The sequence below is a fragment of the Caretta caretta genome, chromosome 1 (genome assembly GCF_965140235.1).
Source record: "Caretta caretta isolate rCarCar2 chromosome 1, rCarCar1.hap1, whole genome shotgun sequence".
In the NCBI taxonomy this organism is placed as follows: Eukaryota; Metazoa; Chordata; order Testudines; family Cheloniidae; genus Caretta; species Caretta caretta.
In genome coordinates this window covers 241583832-241600883 of record NC_134206.1, presented here as the reverse complement: position 1 = coordinate 241600883, position 17052 = coordinate 241583832, and the positions used below count along the sequence as shown (strand labels likewise).

Here is a 17052-nt window from a genome sequence, read left to right as displayed (position 1 = left end):
TGGTAGGTGATCAATTAGCAGGAATTTCAGCCTTATTCAGCCTATTCAAAATGAGTATTACCCTCTGTATCCTGCTGGCAAAAGGCATGGGGATAATCTGCACTCTGGGCTAAATTCCACAGAACAAAGGATCCATTCACTTCTCAGTGGCCCTCAACATTGTGGAAGTGAACTTTTGGGGGTTTGAATCCCAACTTTTCACCCACATGTGCAACAGAGAAACCATAACGTCTCTCTTTGCCGGCTACCATCAGACTGACCAGCTGCATGTAGCCTTATATTATCCCATTGGATTTTTGCTCAGTTTAAGGTATACAAGACTTTATTCAGAGCATCCTAGCTGTGTTGTTGGAGTAGTGAGTGGGTGCTCAGGAGGCAGCGTCATTTTACAAGTAATATCAGCATTCTAATTGAAAATAATGAAAATAACCTCTTCTCTCCTTCGAAGGGGATTTCCTTTGACAAAAGTGTAGGTACATATGGCTAACCGCTTTAGTAGGTGTGTATTTCAAGGTTTTCAACTAGACAGTTTGAGTCATCCACCCTGGTAGCAATTCTCTTAATTTCCCCTTCATTGTTGGTTTCTTTGTGGTGCGAAGGACCCTGGGAAATTTGATCTTGGGTTCTCCTTGCCATTTTCCTGCAGCAAGGTATACAGGATTCTCCATGGCTGATCTGGCCACAGATTGCAGGGTTTTATATTCTGGCAAGCTGTTTTCTCCACTAACCACTCCCCACGCATTGGCATGCACTAGACACAGCCGTTCACATCACAGGGCAACAAGCCATCTGTCTCTGCACAGCAATGAGCCAACCTTCACTGACTGCAGATTGTCCATGATGTACGGCAACAGGCTAGGCTCCATCTGAGAAGCCTGGAACTAGGCATTTGTCAAAAATGTACCAAGGAAGGACTGTCACACACTAGAATAACCCACAGAAAGCCTGTTTGTGGAATCATAAATTAGGACTTCAGCCTCAGAAATGACTGTGGTATCACACTTGGCACTATACCGTAGGAGAAAACTGATATTGAGGGAAGAAGCACTTATCTAATCTAGCACAAAATTATTTGGTAGTTAGTCAAAGGGACAAAAGAAAGCAGAGAAATGCACACAAAGGGAATGGGATTCAATTTTAATCTGTATTTCAGAGTTTTCTCAGTGTAACGATTCCTCTTACAATCAGCACAAAACACGATCCTACCAGAACTACTGGACATCCGGAGGGAACAAGAGAATACTCAGGAGTGGCTGATAGGGCCCAAGTCACTGGCCAACAAATGGAGCAGTCTGATCTTTCCTCATTGCACTTGTATTCCAATACTCCCACATGCAGACTCTGAGATCAGTAGAGTTAGTGTTTACACCACACCACACCACACAGCTGAGTTAAAAGGTTGAGGATTACCAGCAACAGCTGGAAGTGGGAAAAAAATATATAGACACTCAACAAGTCTCACAAAGAGCAGGTCCCACTTGATCTGCAGGACTTATTCCACATTATAATATGGCTTTGTATCCTGACTGTCGGGGACTTAAACAGGTATGACATCACCAAAGAAAGGCCCAATCAGAATGTGAAACTGGACCAGACACAGGCCTGACATCTCTAACTTTATTACCTGATTATTCCTTTTACACAATAGGTATTGTAATGTGCTTGCTACCCTATATGCTACCACTACCTTTCACTGGATGGAATCAGTATTGCTCAAGTGCGTGTCACCGGCTCTGTACTACTACAGCAAATAGATTCTCCTTTATTTCAAGTGCTAGGAGTCTGTCATTTACAGCAGGAGGATCTGAGATCTCAGGTTTTTAGTGGTCAGGTTATACAGCACGAGAAGCTAAAAATAGATAGCATGTGTTTGTTACAGTAGCCATAAACCCATTAAGGAAATGAAATTGGAGAATACAGAGAGACCCTTAATTTTAATGATTTTTGTTCCAGATGGAAATGACATGCTTTCACTGCAAATGCAGCCATAGCCTGCACCCGCTGGCTCCAACTCACCTGCAGCACTTTGCATGCTGCTTTACATTTTACTCTTATGGCTTGTCTACACAGACACTGCATTAATTTAAAAGTCAGTTTAGTTAAACCCATGCAAACTCCAGTGTGAATACACAGTCATATCTGTTTAAAACAGGCTATATCAATGTAGCTTGCTCCTGTACATTTACCAGTGTAAACTAAACTAATATAAGACAAACTTGTACCAGTTTAAGCATATTGGTATCAAAATTACTCCTTTATTTAAACCTGCACATCTGTGTGTGTAGACCAGGCCTTACTTAAGAAGCAGACCCCAATTCAGCTTTCTCAATAATGTAAAACTTTAAAGAGCCCAGCCACCTGTGAAGTATTGGGGGCTGGCTAGAGGGCAAACCTAGTGTTTCTCTGATGTCTGACCACGTGAATGCAGGCTGAAGGTGTGACAATCAGAGTCCAGACAACCCAAGAGGAGAACGGGGGTCTGGAACCCCAAAAAATAAGCCCTTGAATCGACTGTATACAATGTTACAGTGCTATAAAATATGTTGAGTTAGGTCTTCTGTGAAAGCTGGTAAGGTTTTGTACTTGATGGTCATCATGAAATATGTATACAGACTGTGATTATGAATTTATGGGGAGACACGGGACTGGAAGGGCTGTCGTTGTCACCCCACAAGAAGTAACTAGGCTGGCGGAAGCCAGCGTGAGACCTTTATGCTTGCAGGCTGGCTAGTGGTGTCAGATCTCTGAGCCACAGCAGCACACCATTAAGGCACCAAAGGTTACACGGCAGGCAATAACAGAACCCCTCACTAGGTTAGGTGAGCCACAAAATATTACAGAAGGATTTCAAATGGCTGCTGCTGTGGCTTCCCCCAAGGCTGGCCACTAAGCTTCACAGGAAGCTGGACCCTTTAGTTCACCGTTACATGAAAAGATAATTCGGTGAATTCCAGAACAGCGTGTTTCCCCCTCTAGCTTCACTGCCGCAGTCAACAGCACTTTAGGAGTGGCTGGGCTCTCTCACAATTTAACTTTGTAGTTCAAAAGTTTAACTGGAAGCTGTTCCAGTGTTCCCAAACCTGCTCTCTGGGAACCAAAATTAAAGTGGGACAGCTGCTAGGATAGAGAAGAGTGGAAGTTAAGGAAAAAGGCAGCAGTCACCCCTACGTGCCTGTGCTCTCTGGCCATCTGGCTACCTTCAATTCTCACCATCAAAAATGTTAAATCAGGGGCGATTTAACATTCCAAACAGAACTTTTCTGATCGAAAGTGAGTGTTGAAAGTGGCCAAGGGACCCAGACTTCTGCTCAAAGCTCAGCTAGACTCCAGGGGGAGGGCAAATGATGGAACAACGGCTAGAAAGGCTAGGAACAAAAGATATTTATATATACTGTATGTATATTTTCAAAAGAGCAAAGAAAAATGTTGATATTTTCCCATATGATTTTTTTCTCTTATGCTCCTATGAAATCTTTCAGAATGACGCATATGTTGCATTAAATTACTAAAAAAGTTAGTTTCAGGCAAAACAGGAAATATAAAATAAAGGAGGTATATTCTACTAGCAATAAGCTACAAAAAAAAAAGACATGCAACGCTGGCTCTCCGGTGCACCCATTCATTTGGGTGAAAGAACTCAGCCTTTAGTCTCACATATCCTGGCTCATATGAGCAATGTCAAAGTAGCAGGAATGAACATCCTGTTGTAGCCCAATGCTCCAGGAAAATAACCATCAAAACAAAAATGGCAACAAAGTGCCTTATGGGAAACAGTGCATCTAGCCAAGCAGGAAGTGATCAAGCAAATGTAAAATATTCCTGAAATTAATCTGAAGTGTCTCAGTGCTCTCTGGAGTCAATCTAGCTTTCCCAACCCTCCCACACAAAGAACGGTAAAAAATGTGATACAGCCAAGCAGTGCCCATACTTGGATCACGAGAGGATCCGTAATTCCTGAATCAAACTCGAGAGCGCTGGTAAATGCAATTTACTAAAAACAGAAAATCTTTTCATGTGGGACCTGCTCTTTAAAATGTCAGACCCGCCTGAGGGCAAACGAAAGCGGTGAAGGTACAAGGGTACCTTTAAAAGTACCCGTGTCCTCTTCATTTGAGAGACGTTGAAGCCAGAGGCCTTGCTGGAGCTCTCTTGCCCATGGGTAATACTCTCCCTCTACAGCAGGGGGAGCCACACCCCCACATATAGCATCAGATGCACACACACAAATAATACAGAGAGGGGGAAAGGACAGAGAATCAGAAAGCAAAAAGTTATTGTCTGGAAATCCAGTAAGACTTACAGTACTCATCAAAGCTCCCTGTTTGATAGGCAAACTCCACTGGACAGAGGTCTGGGAACGTCACAGTTTAGTAGACTGACAAACAACATGCATATTACTATACTTAAACTGTGGTCCTGGTTCTGACAGAGATTTCACCTATGGAGTTCCAGTTTCCATGTGGAAAAATATAGACAAACCACCTAGTTAAAAGGCCATCTCCCACACGAAATGACACCTGAACAGGATTGCCTCCGAGGCCCAGCATAAGTGGACCTCTCCTCATACTTTCAACATTACATGGCCAATGGCCTTTATGAAGCAGGTCTTTGTCGTCTGGTAGCTCTCATGAAAGCAAAGGGGAAATGCAAGTACCCAAGTCATGTTCTGAAAGATAAGATCCCGTCACCATTTGGAATGGCGGTAAAGCACGGCAAAGATACCCATTTCCAGAACAAGCTCAGTATGGTTATGACTTAAAGAGGTGCAGGGGAGGAAATCCTTCCATAACTCCCCCCCACCCCTTTTCATAAAGAAACGCTCAGAGCTGGAATAAAAACATCCTGGAGAGCACAGGGGTTCAACTCAGGCTGCATATTGTGTAGAGTCTCCTGCTGACTTAGGAGAGCTGGATACTTCTCCTGGGGTCCCATTAATATTGGCCATAGGGGGTTACTGCTGGGTGATGTGAGGCACTCCCTCCTCCTCCTCAAGGCTGAATGCGCTGCCTGCGCAGCGCCCCCAGACCTTGCCGGCCAGAGAACAGAGGGCCAAACCCAAATTGGATTCCTCTACAAACCGGTGAGAAAATAGCACAATTGTCACAAAGCTGAGAGTTACACAGAGGAGAACCAGCAAGAGGATTAGCTGCGTGGGTTAGACCATTATAGTACAAGTACGCTCCACCCAGGGGAAAGTATCTTCTGGCTGCACCCTGCATTCAGGCATAAAGTGCCCCCCTTCGAGCACTCTGAACCAAACATGGGACTATACTGATCCAGTCAGAATACTGAGTCCAGAGCAAGTGGAGATAAGAATTAAACCCATCTCTCTCATCAGGCTATACTGGGGAGCGGGGTAAGATACTGTGGTTGGTTGAGGCCCACTGTTATAACCGTATATGGGAAGTGTACTGTGCTGTTACTAGTGCTCTAACTGCTCTGTGGAGAGAGATCTTCTGTCCCTGATGTGGTCAACCCAGCATCATTTATCTGCACTAAGTTCACTTACAAATACAAAGCAATGGTAAATGCAAAGATAAAAAGAAAAAAAAAAACTGATATGAAAGACAAGGCCTTTGGTTTGACATGCTCTTTGGGTACGTCCACACTGACGCTGGGATTGCACTTCCCAGCGCAGACAGACAGACACGCATTGCTCTGCCCGAATAGCAGCAGTGTAGCCGGGGGTAACATGGGCTGCAGCTCAGGCTAGCTGCCAAACCTGCCCAGACCCCTCTCCCAAGGTACGTACTCAAGCAACTAGCCTGAGCAACTAGCCCAAGCCACCGCCTGTGCTACCCCCGACTACACTGCCATTTTTCATCTGCTAGCTCAAGCAGAGCTCGCCCGTCTAACTACCCACGCTGGGAGGCACATTCCCAGCTGCAGCGTGCATGTGCCCTTTGACTCGGTTCCTCCACTGGTTCCCTTCCATCAATATACCCTCATAAGAACCTCTCCCATCCCACCTCGATTCACTGCTTCCCCATCAGCCCTCAGTGGTTTTCCTGAGAAGAATAAGGTACGATCTAACTCATCTCATCATAGGGGTGCCTGTCTAACACCACTCTGTGCTGAACAGAGGTACTTGGCTCATAGCAGAAGGAAAATACAAACCGATCTTTTTCTAACCTTCACTAGACTCTGTGTCCTCCTCTTCTTCCCCCTCCTCTTCCCTGTCTTCAGCCTTGTGGTTTTTCTGACTTTCAAGCTCTTCCTCGTTCTTTCCCTTCAGAAGGGCATGGATTCGCACAGCCTCTTTCCAAGGCACACCTCCCAGGTCTGAGGTGGGTAGCTGTGGCTGCAGGGGTTCCTCTTCCTCCTCCTCCTCCTCCTCCATCTCGGATTCTGAACTACTGTAAAGAATAAAAACGAGACAGAGAAGTATATTAACAATGCATCTTAGTTGAGTTTATATATGGCTTACAAAAACTTCAGTACAAACTATAGTACGTGTAATGGAAACCATATTTTCCCCTTCTGCTTTCAACTTTTCATTGCACTATTTTAGAAATAGTGGATCAGGTCAAAGGAGCTTGATGCAGAGGCTGTAGGTAGATCCAACAGCGAAAAGGTACTGGATCCAGTTCCTGTTAATGAAGGGGAGTCAGAGGAAGGGTAGTTGTGGAGATCTGTCTAGGTTCTTATATGCAGTGTTGTTGTAGCTGTGTCGGTCCCAGGATATTACAGTGATAAGGTGGGTGAGGTAACATCTTATTATTGGACCAACGTCTGTTGTTGAGAGAGACGAACTTGGGAGCTGCATAGAGCTCTTCTTCAGGTCTGGAAAAGGTGCTCATAGCCAAGTACAAGATTGAACAGATAGTTTAGCATCTGTAGTTAGCACATATTTTAAGGAACCATTCAAGGTGAAAAGAAAAGGAGGACTTGTGGCACCTTAGAGACTAACAAATTTGTTTGAGCATAAGCTTTCGTGAGCTACAGCTCACTTCGTCGGATGCATTCAGTAGCTCATGAAAGCTTATGCTCAAATAAATGTGTTAGTCTCTAAGGTGCCACAAGTACTCCTTTTCTTTTTGCGGATACAGACTAACACGGCTGCTACTCTGAAACCAGTCAAGGTGAAGTGGCCCGTTAACACCCTTGTAGTCACAGGACAAAAAGGGGAATTAGTGGTTTACAGATTATTGTAATAAGCCATAAATCCAGTGTCTCTATTAAGACTATGAATTTGAGCATCTAGCAAGGTTATACATTTATCTCACTCACCTTGTCTCTCTAGGTCAGTGGTTCTCAACCATGCGGGCAGCCCAATCAGCACACAGCTGCAGCCCATGTGACATCCTCAGGGCCATACAGGTAGTACATATATCGTGTGGATGCGGCCCACATAACGAAGAGAGGTGCATATGTGGCCCACAATAGTAAATAGGCTGAGAACCACTGCTCTAGGTTCTTATAGGATACTCATTATCACAGTATCTAAGTGCAAGTGGGTTCAGCAAGAAGGTAGAGATCTGGATCATGTCACATTCTCTTGAGGATTTGGGTGTGAGAGATGGTTTGGCAGGGCCAGCATATGGGGAGATCATTTCTTGATGGTAAGGGGGGTGGTATTGCTGCTGGGAAGTTTTGTTGCTTGGTGGGGAGCTGGCAGGAAGATTTGGGGAAATCTATTACTTTTTCCATTTTTGCCTGACAATCAGTGAATGTTGAAAAGAATATGCACACAGTCCTAGAATTATCAGGCCATCATGGTACATATAAAGATAAGGACAGCCAGAGAGCAGTGCACAATTACATACCCTTGCCAGGATCTTAGGCAGTAGTATCACACGAATACAGGACGTGTCCGCACGTGTGTATAGGGCGGATGGGCAAAAAAACTGTAGGTAACAGCATGAGAATAACTATCAACCCCACTACTCTCATAGCACAGTCTGTAAATCACTGTGTGGGAAACAAACATGCATAACAGTATGACCCCTTTTGATAGCCATCCCATCTTTAATTCCACATTACAAGGTTTCCGTCATGAAATTTTCACTGGTTTTGCTTGAGATTCCCACTAAGAATTCACCTAATTACTTGTTAGGAGAAGGCTTGACTTTGTAAGTGAAAGATACAACAAGCATAGCTCTTTGATTATAGCCTCTAGGTACTGACACTATAGTTAAAGGCTGAGAAGGCACTCCCGCCATTCTCAACCCAATTTTTCCAGGAACCTTTTTGTAAAAGATGATCTTTTAGCCTGAAATCTTTCATGCTTTTTTACCAGCAGTGAAGGGAATGTATTGGCAAGTTTCATAGATACATTTGCCAATTTGGGGGTTATCCAGACAAGAAAAGATACATTTTCAACTCAAGAATTTGTTCAAACACTTATGCTCAACTAACTCAAAGCCTGCTTTAATTTACATCTGTAGCTAGCTCTCAAGAAATGGACTGAAACAAATAAAATAGCTGAAATGCACTTCTGTAGATTTGAACTGATGAGTTCAGAAAGGAACGCTCACCTAAATGTATAGCGGGAAAGGAATATCTATATATAACACACAGCAAGTTTATATATGCTAAATAGTTTGAATCTTACACGCAGGGTGAGTTTTCTATGGGAATAATCCTTAACTTTTCAGCTGGTCACACATATAGGTCTTTATACGATTTAAAAGCTAGTGGTACTAGGGAGTGATGATAATTTTTCCAGGGTTCAGGTTGTATCAATATTACCATACTAAAGCTAATTTTCTCCCATGCCCAAATTCCTCAAGAGAGGTCCTATGCACTGCAGAGTTTACAAACTTGGCCTGTGACTACAGATTAGTTGACAAATGTAAGGCGAACTGGAGAAGCTATTTCTGAAGCATCAGATTCAGCAGGAGTTATGCCAATTAAAAAAAAAAAGTCTTAGGGAATCTTTCAATTTATTTCAATAGCAACTGGATCAGGCTCTTAATGCATGGTCACATCCTACTACCAAATACAGATTGGCCTAGAAATTTCAAACTTGTTTAACTAAAGAGCAAGTGATAAGATCTTATACAGTGGATTCTATCAGAGAAGTTGGGATGCTTATCCTTGGAGTTTTTCACTTAATAGAAACATCTGAGTGCTCTGTCAGCTTTTAGCAAACTTAAACTTAGTAAGCAACCAGATTAATTTTATAAAGTCGACTATATCCCTGATCCTGTGCTAGGTACAGAGTTGGTTCACCCTGCAGAAAGCTTGTCAAAAGCCAGTGTGGACTCCTGTGTGCCACAGAAAATCCTTATCACCACTTGCTTGTCTGGCGTTGCTTGCAAGTTTCTTCTCACTTCTCCAAAATATACACCTTTTTAAGGAAAAATGAGGCTCTGGCAGCTTCTGGCAACCTTTATAAACTCAGTCCTGGATCTAATGGACTTTGGAAAGTTTACAAAAACTGCCCAGTTCAAGGACTGAGCTCTCAGCGGTCCTATCCTTGTGTGAATGTGTAGGGTAAACTTTCAAGCTCTGTCCATCTGAGAAGTCCCCCACAAGACATGCACACCCACTGCATTAGACTTATAAGACCCAAGGGCAAGGACTTTGCAAACTGCACCAATTAATCCAGCAGACCTTGACTGTTTCCTCTCATCTCGCACATACAAACTCCACTGGTTCCAATTCGCAGTTGCATCATCCTGGTATAATTGATCAGTTCATATTAAAAAAGTACAAATCCTTTGACTTAAACTCAAGATGGAGTTAAGGTTATAAATTCGTATCTGTATTTTAAAAATACATTAAAAATTAGAAGGTCAGGAAATTCTAGGTTAATTTGAAGTTCCCATACTTTTAAATGTTTATAGTTGTTTAAACTGGAAGTTAAGACTAGTATTTCACGGTCTTTTAATGTTTTGTCCATTCAGTGTTCTAATAAGGTTGCTCTCTTAATGTTATTGATACAAGCATATGACTAACTCTGGTTTAAACAAGGATATTTTTGTCTGGGATAAAATCTGTGCTACTCACATTTAAGTGCATTCCAGCATTAATACATTATGGGACAATACATTGCAATTCAAACGTCAGTTCTGACTCAGCAAGAGACTGCAAAAGTGTCATTGTGAGGCTCCATTTTGTCTCTCTGATTTCTGTATCAAACTGACTCAGTTTACAAGTCAAGAAATTTTTTCCAACTGCCAATCCTCCATGAATCTTGGCCTGAGGTTTGAGAATTGAGCTGGGTTACATACTCTTCTTACACATCACCTGTAATAAAAGTTCTGAAAGCTACATTAGGCCCTCAGTTACTCATGTGTAATCCCAGTGCCTTCAAATCGTGCCTTTGGTGGCGTCGGCGCTTTTGATGAGTTTGCATGAGTAGCTGTTTGGAATTTAGTACACGTCTGTTGATGCTGCTCAGAATGGCATAGAATATTGTTTATGTTAGTGCTACCGGGAGAAAAATAATCAAAAGTTATTTTTGTCACTGAAACAAAGATCTCACTGAGAATAAACTCAGGGACTAGATCTTGTGTTTTTATGATATTTATGAGAAAAAGAGTGCAATGCCTGGACGCTTGCCATATAGACGTGAATAGGCCCAATCTCATCTGATTTAAAGTGCAAAATAGTTTGAGTTTGGTTAAAACTTGGGTGAGTGATCAGAGGATACCTGGTGTTCTATTTTTGTTGGTTGTGTTTGACAGCAACAGCTGTGTTTAACAAACTGATACTTCGGGCAGTAACTTTTACATAAAAGTGCTCATTCGAGATTACTGCTCACAGAAAAAGCCCATTCTCCTTTGGTTCAATAGGTAACCTCACTACCTTTGGATACGAAAGGTCCTTGGTTCAACTTCTTCCTGGAACGGATTTCTCACAAACAATCTTTCATTTGACATTTTCTCATTTGGCTACCTTCTTCTGTTCTGCACCATCTACATTAGATTTTACTGTGTCTGATGTACTCTTGCCACTATGGCGTTATGTATTGGCTGTTTATTTTTAACGTACTCTTTACATGTTAATAAAGTGCGTAAGTGGTGAGATTAGCAGCTATTGCCAGACCATAAAAGGGAGGGCTGAAAACTCATCAGCTGAAACATAAAAAAAGCCTGGGATTTAACATCTACACAAGGCTGGAATGTAGAACTTCTGCAACAACCTTCACTCTGTCCCTGACATGCAGGCTTTCGTTACACGATCACACTGTTTGGGACAAACAGACCCTCTCCTAGCAAGTACTACATTGCAACACAATTTTTCTTATAATTATAGATGTACATAACTCCAGGGGCACAGTTCAGGTTACCTTGAGGATGATCATTTCCTATTTTGGGGTGATAAAAATCTAACCTTAATCTTGCTCTAATACATCCCTGCAAAATTTTATTCACTCACTTGCCTTGGGAGAATACTTTTTGACAGACGTGAATAAATAAAATGTATAAGATACCATTGTTTTTTCCTCATCACAGTGTGGGGTAACCAGGTAGGTTTTGGGCATGGTCCAGTGTGTTTTCATGACAGTTTTCAAAAGCTACAATATGTGTTTTGTGTAGGCTATATAATGCAAACGTTATAATCCTCCGTTCCACAGCAGAAATTAAACGTTATTTTTAACTCACTGTCCCTTCTTTCAAAAAGGTAAATGATGAATCAGATCATAAATATATGCTGAGCCTCTGGCATGCAACAAGCTCCCAAGAGGTCTTAGCATATACAAATGGCTTTATACAGATGCTCTCAGAGAGATAAAAAAGTGGTATTTATTTCCTCCTCTGATTAATTGCACAGTTTCCTCCTCTTCAGTACAGAAATAAATCTGACAGGTATCGCCTGCTGGGTTTTTAGTGCGCTGTCAATAAAATTTACTGTTGCTGAAGCTGTTGCCATTGACTATTCCTTGGATCAAGCTGTGTTCTCCAGCCAGCCTGCTTATCTCGTGTAATATTCACAGTTTAAATTCTTCCCTCCTCAGCTCACCTTACCCTCTCCAGCACTGACCTTTTCCACACTTGTGTGTTTAATCTTTGAATACTGAGAAACAAGAGGATGAGTGGGTGAAAACAGACAGAGATGGGTTGGTGCACAGGTCTTCCTTTCAAGCTGGTAGGTCTGGGCCACCCAGCTGGGACCTTTTTTCTGTTAACCAGTGATCAGAGAAAAGAGTTGGATGACTTGACAGACACACTCAAATATTCAGGGAGATACCTCTTAAAAAATGCATCTATGTGAATTTAGTGCTGGAGAAAGGAGCCAGGTCAAAAGGCCTGGAGACTCTCATCCTCCACCCTGCAGGCTCGGAATAGAGTGACACTGCCAGCTGCCTCCATTATATCCCACAAGATGGTTCAACCCTAATCTGGGAGTAGCCAGCTACAGAGATGAGAGAGTATTTCATCATGGTGGCTTCAGCTCAAAGGTGGGACACTGTATGAACAGCACCCACTTTAACTGCATGTTCTCTTTAAGGATAATCTGCCCCCCTCAAGACTTTTGGGTGCTGGGCTGTCTGAATACAGACCTGCTGTTGACACTGTGGTGCCTCATAGTGGAATGTGTACCACACTTTGGAGCAACTGCTTAGCACAGATCCTTCATCTGGAAGGGATAATCGATTAAAGTGACAACTGTGAATGGCCCACATGATCAGGATGAAGAAAATTTAAATTACCTTGAATGTATCTTACATTAAAATCTGCACATGCTCTCCAAAGATTGTGTGGGTATCTTATTTAGTCGTCGATGTGATTCAAGGTGTGCTATTATTCTACAAAAGTCCAACAATGACTAGGTCCTGGCTGGCTACCTTAGGAACAGTTTCCCTCTCTATGCACAATTGTGTTATTTAAAATTATGTGAGGGTACTTTCATTAGCCGTCCCTAGAGCGGCTTGAGACTAGTGGGATGTCAGCTTGGAATTTACTTCTCTTATTGATCAAATGCCAAATATGTTGCCTTTTTGTGGGGATTAATCTGATAATGTTTTAAAATGCTTTGACTGTGAAACATACCACAGAAGTGCTACGTACGATTATTACTGCATTTGCGGATGTGTGCATATTGACTCTGGTTATTGCCCATGGTAGTGATGATGAATCTGTCATAGGAGGAATGTATTTGGTTTGACTTTTGCCAGCAAGTTATGTTTATTGCTGTGAAATCTTGGTCCAGATGCCCAGGGATGTCTGAGAGAGATATTTTATAAGTCCAAAAATAATATTTACCTTTTTTTTCAGAGAAAGCTTAAATTAAAAAATACATATTTAAGTCAACATACAAAGAGGGGAGAGTGATAGAATTCTAAATAAAAAATGGGTGTGGAGGAAGGAGGAAGGGAGGGAGAAAAGTGTGCACAGATCTGGAGGAGGTGAAATAGCAGCTGCAGTCTGAGATGCCAAAGATAACACTTGGTTCTGTTGACTCCTTTTTTCCTTGGAGGTTTCCGATCCAAGTACTGACCAGGTCCAACTATTCTTAATTTATGTGACCTGATGAAGTCATGGCCAATAATAACATAGCTCCAGGCTAGTGAACTTTGGGTGGTACTTTCCGATCTAATAAGCACTATAAAAGCTACAGCGATATTATTATTAGTGTTAATATTAACAATGGCAACATTATTTATAATATCTGAGCAGTGGGCTGGGAGAGGGACAGAGAATATGAACATATCTCAAATCTACCACATTCAACTGCAGAGAACATCCAACTAGGCCACTAGACAACACCTCAAATAAATAAATTATATCAAAATAAGATCTTGTTGAGAACTTCCTAAGATAATTAATTAACACTGTCATTATTCTAGTAAAGGAAACAGCACAGGACACCAGGTATTTACCCATCCTAGTTCACATCTGTTCAGTGCTTTTAAGATAAGGATGCATCAGGACTACTGAAGATTTGTAAGGCTAGATAGTGTAAAATATCCAGTTGCTGCCTCTTCTGTTTGCATCTTATAGGACTGTAGCAGGGTGGTCACCTCTTCCCAGCCCAACGGGGTCAAAAGCCAGCCCTTGGAGAGGGCCTGGGCTGGGAGCCTTAGGCTGAGCAGATTGGAAGGCAGCCTCAGCTGTGGCCACGCCTCAAACAGACTCAGCTGTCCCTTATAAAAGGGCTGTAGGCCAGGCACTCAAAAGAGACTCTCTCTAGCTTCTGAGAGGGAGAGACCTGGCTGCAGGGACCTAAGCAGAATACCTAGATTGGAGCAGGGCTGGGGAAGGGCCTGAGGAGCTGGGGGAGCTCCAGCCAGGAAAGCCCCAGGCTGCGGCCTAGTATTAGGCCCAACAGGTACTGGGGTTGCAGGGGACAGCCCAAGGTTAGACAGAGGCAGCAGGTCCAAACCCAACCTTGCCTATGATGAGTGGCTTATACTGCAGTCTGCCTCAGGGCACGGGGGCTAGCTAGTGACTGGCAGTAGCCTATGACTGAGGTGAGGTAGAGATAGGGGGTGGGGGTTCCCTGGCAGGGGAGACCCTGCAAGTGAGGGGTTACTGCCAGAGGGCAGCACCCTGGAGTAGAAGGGGCACACGGTCCGGGAGGGACACAGGGGCCTGGCATAAGCGGGACACCTGCCTGCAGAGGGCGCTCCAAGGCTGGAAGTAGAGCTAATTCCCAGGACACCAGCAGGAGGCGCCGCAGGGGTGAGTCCCACGTGCTTACAGGGACTCCTATCATTTGCTCATCCCAGAATGCACTCAGGCCCTAATCCTGCAAAGACTTATGAATGTGCTTAATTTTACATTCTTGAGTAGCCCAGCTGAAGTCAGTTTCACCTGTATAATTGAGGTAGGCAACTAAACATGCAGGGCTACACATGTGTTTCAAGTTAAGCATGCATGTGATTGTATTGTAGGATCTTGACTTTAGCCATCAGCGATATCATCATTACTGGAGTTTACAGTGGCAGTTTTAAGAATGTAAGAACTGTGGCACAGGCAAAGAGTTGAACAGTTCAGGAGCGTTCTTGCTGTAATGAAAGGATATGGAGCAGCGCTCACAGTAAGTAAGAGAGCCACATTATCTGGAGGACGCTGAGACAGCAAAGGTTCCACTCATCCCTTATCAAACTGAATTGCTGTTGCAGGAATTACTGAGAGACATTTGCCCACATGTGTGAGCACTGAGCCCCTAGCACTCTGATGTACCATTCTGCAGCTGAAGAAATGACCATACATGCATGTGGCATATCCTGTTTTATGCTATCCATAGCAATTACTTCAAGTCAAGCTCTTTCAGGCACAAAAAGGCACTCAATCAAGGCTAAGTATCTCTCCAACCTGAAGTTTTAAACCAAAAATGGTTTTCAGTTATCAGAGTGCAAAATAGGCAGAAAAAGCTTTTTGAAAAAACACTCCCCTCTGATCCCATGTTCTGTTCACCCAAATGACTCAGTTGTTTATAGATGAAATTTTCCAAAAAGTAAATTCCTTTCTGAGCTAAGACTGAGCATGAGAAATTTCAGTACAAGAAATAACTTTTAAAGAACACTATTAAAGTGACTCAAAATAGGGGTTTAGAACAGAAACTCTCGTATAATACACCTCTCTGAAGTGCAGCTGAGGCTATCAGGTCTCCAGAAAGGGGAGCCTCAGTAAAGTGTATGGGAAAGTGCACAGGAAAGTGTACAATGAGAGCAAGTAGACAAGTCTGCTGGGGTGGATACAGGGACACGTGTACAATGTGTGCTAACCTGCTGGGCACATCCTCTTCTGTTCTTTTGTCTAGTACACTGCTCAGGTTATGCTCTGCCAGGGTCTCCTCGGGAACCTCTTCCAGTTCCTCCTCCTGCTGCAGTGACAGCCGGTAATTCTCTAGCTCAATGCGCTCAGGTGTGCCACGCAGCCTCTTGGCCAGGCTGGGCTCCTCCAATCCATTGACATTAGGACCTAAAGAACAAGCCAGTAAACAAACAATGAATCTGATGAACTGGGTCTGAATATTTGCAAACAGATTCAGAGCAAGGAGCAGTGGGGTGAGAAAGGGCCAAAGGGGAATAAAGAGAGAGAGGACCTGATGCCATTACCATATTAGCCCCTACGGGTTGAATTGGAGAAGGAGCAATACTCCAAAGTGGGCCCTGGTTAACGCTTTTGGTCAAAGGATGCTAACAAAAAGTTACATGTCCTGGTTGAGAGAGGAAGAAGAAAAATGTAGCTGCAAAGGCCAGAGCTGTGTCAGGCCAGGCACAGGGACCCCTATTCAAGAAGGGACAGGGAAGCCATTGCCATGGGGACTGAAGCGTGCACCATTACGTAAGGAGTGTCTCAAATGTGGGAGACAAAGGGACACTCCTGCCGTAGGAAGCTCCCTGGTGTAAGGCCATCAGGTTCAAGCCTCAGATGTGTTTTTCTCTGGACTTGACCTGATTTCCTGTAAGTATGTGACAAAACTGGGACTGCAGGAGAAACCTGGATGAACAATTTGTGGGACTGTGGGAGTGGGGGAGGATGCTGGATAAGAGGTTCACTGCTTCCCCCTAGCCCCAGCAAACCACAAGGACAGTCTATCTCAAAGACAGCAGCTCCAAGGCCTATTTAAAAAGCAGCACTCGTTGGAAGAACCTACACCTCTCAACCTTGATCAGGTGGGTGAAAACAGGAAACGTGTATGTGGAAAGACAAGAGACTGGGAATCACAGTCCCAGCAATGATAGGCCTGGTACCATAATACTGATTCTGATGACTGTTATTGCAGCCATTAGGAACCCCGCTAGCAACGTCATCAAGTGCTTATATTATTAAGCACCAAAGGTAGGCATCAGAGGAGCTGAGAAAATACCAAACTTAGTGCCACAGGTTAAACACACCTGCAGCTCAGCAATAAACATCTCCATCCATTTCATATTGCTCTCCACAGTAAAAAAAAAGAACTCTGCTGATGGGGACCGAATGCTTGTGGGGCTGAACTCCGAAAGTGCCAAATGCTCAGAGCTCCGGTTGAAGCCAATGGAATCTGTGGGTGCTCAGCACCTCTGGAAATCAGGCCTGGGTGGATTAGTGCCTGTTAAAGTCAGAAACTGCTTCATCAAGCAGAGTTGCAGGCAAGTGATATACAAAAGCTTTAACAACAATTTTAGCCCCGACCCACCTGTACAGCTCTGCCAATGAACCTCAGTTT

General features: G+C 43.4%; 1 protein-coding gene across 6 annotated transcripts in view; it reads right to left on the bottom strand.

Annotated features, from left to right (window-relative positions):
- MICAL3 (microtubule associated monooxygenase, calponin and LIM domain containing 3) overlaps positions 1–17052 on the bottom strand; it is a 248532-nt gene that overhangs the window by 50510 nt on the left and 180970 nt on the right. For 3 of the 6 annotated variants that reach the window (XM_075122272.1, XM_075122273.1, XM_075122274.1), the window contains 3 exons: positions 15626–15821; positions 6133–6356; positions 4084–4173 (listed from right to left, as the gene is read on the bottom strand). In XM_075122272.1, the coding sequence (XP_074978373.1) occupies positions 4084–4173; positions 6133–6356; positions 15626–15821 (510 nt within the window). The remainder of the gene's footprint in view (positions 1–4083; positions 4174–6132; positions 6357–15625; positions 15822–17052) is intronic. The other 3 variants (XM_048828101.2, XM_075122278.1, XM_048828130.2) reach the window with 1 other exon arrangement.